This window comes from Monopterus albus, unplaced genomic scaffold (genome assembly GCF_001952655.1).
Source record: "Monopterus albus unplaced genomic scaffold, M_albus_1.0 scaffold76.1, whole genome shotgun sequence".
In the NCBI taxonomy this organism is placed as follows: domain Eukaryota; kingdom Metazoa; phylum Chordata; class Actinopteri; order Synbranchiformes; family Synbranchidae; genus Monopterus; species Monopterus albus.
Genome location: NW_018127956.1, coordinates 555,756 through 556,435, shown reverse-complemented (window position 1 = coordinate 556,435; position 680 = coordinate 555,756). Strand labels below are relative to the sequence as shown.

Below are 680 nucleotides of genomic sequence, written 5' to 3'. Positions count from 1 at the left end.
TTCGTCACCCTCCTATAGAAAAGATTTGTTTTTGGCCTCTCTTTTCTATACTGGCCATCATAAACCACAAATACTGGTAGATGATCACTAATATCATTTATAAGTAATCCACTTGTCATTTTGCTGTCAATAACATTGGTAAGTATATTATCTACTAGTGTTGCATGCTGAGTAACTAATAAGCAGTTCCCATGTCAGTGGTATATTTTGGCACTGTATGAAAATTGTTAGGTGGGAGGAGGTGCCGAAAAAAAAATCTTTATGTATGAAGGAGAGAGGTTTTTGGGGGGATCAGTGGAAGTTCTTTCAACTTTTTCTCATGCCAGATTTATAAATCCAGGATAAGGAGAGAGAGACAATGAACCACTGAAGAAAAACATATATATATATATATATGTATTCAGAAGGTCCAGCTTGTCCTTGACCTGCTTTGACTTGCATAGAAAGGCCCAAACCTAGAGGTGTTTCTCATCAGCTCCTTGTCTCCATCTGCAGGCAGGTGCTGGTGGTGCTTTCACAGCTGGAGGGAAATGCCGGCTTCTCCATCACACACCGCCTGGCTCACCGCAAAGCAGCCCAGGCTTCACTAGGAGATTGGATGCCCACCAAGGCCACCCACAGCCCCCAGCTCACCCCAGACATTGATGGGCTGCATCGGCCGCGGGCGCTCACAACACCCA

General features: G+C 44.6%; 1 protein-coding gene across 1 annotated transcript in view; it reads left to right on the top strand.

Annotated features, from left to right (window-relative positions):
• capn15 (calpain 15) overlaps window positions 1-679 on the top strand; it is a gene marked incomplete at its 3' end in the record, with an annotated part of 29,392 nt that extends 28,713 nt beyond the window's left edge. Inside the window, exon 12 of the mRNA XM_020606100.1 lies at window positions 496-679. Within this exon, the coding sequence (XP_020461756.1) occupies window positions 496-679 (184 nt within the window). The remainder of the gene's footprint in view (window positions 1-495) is intronic.
• Window position 680: the final 1 nt, after the last annotated feature.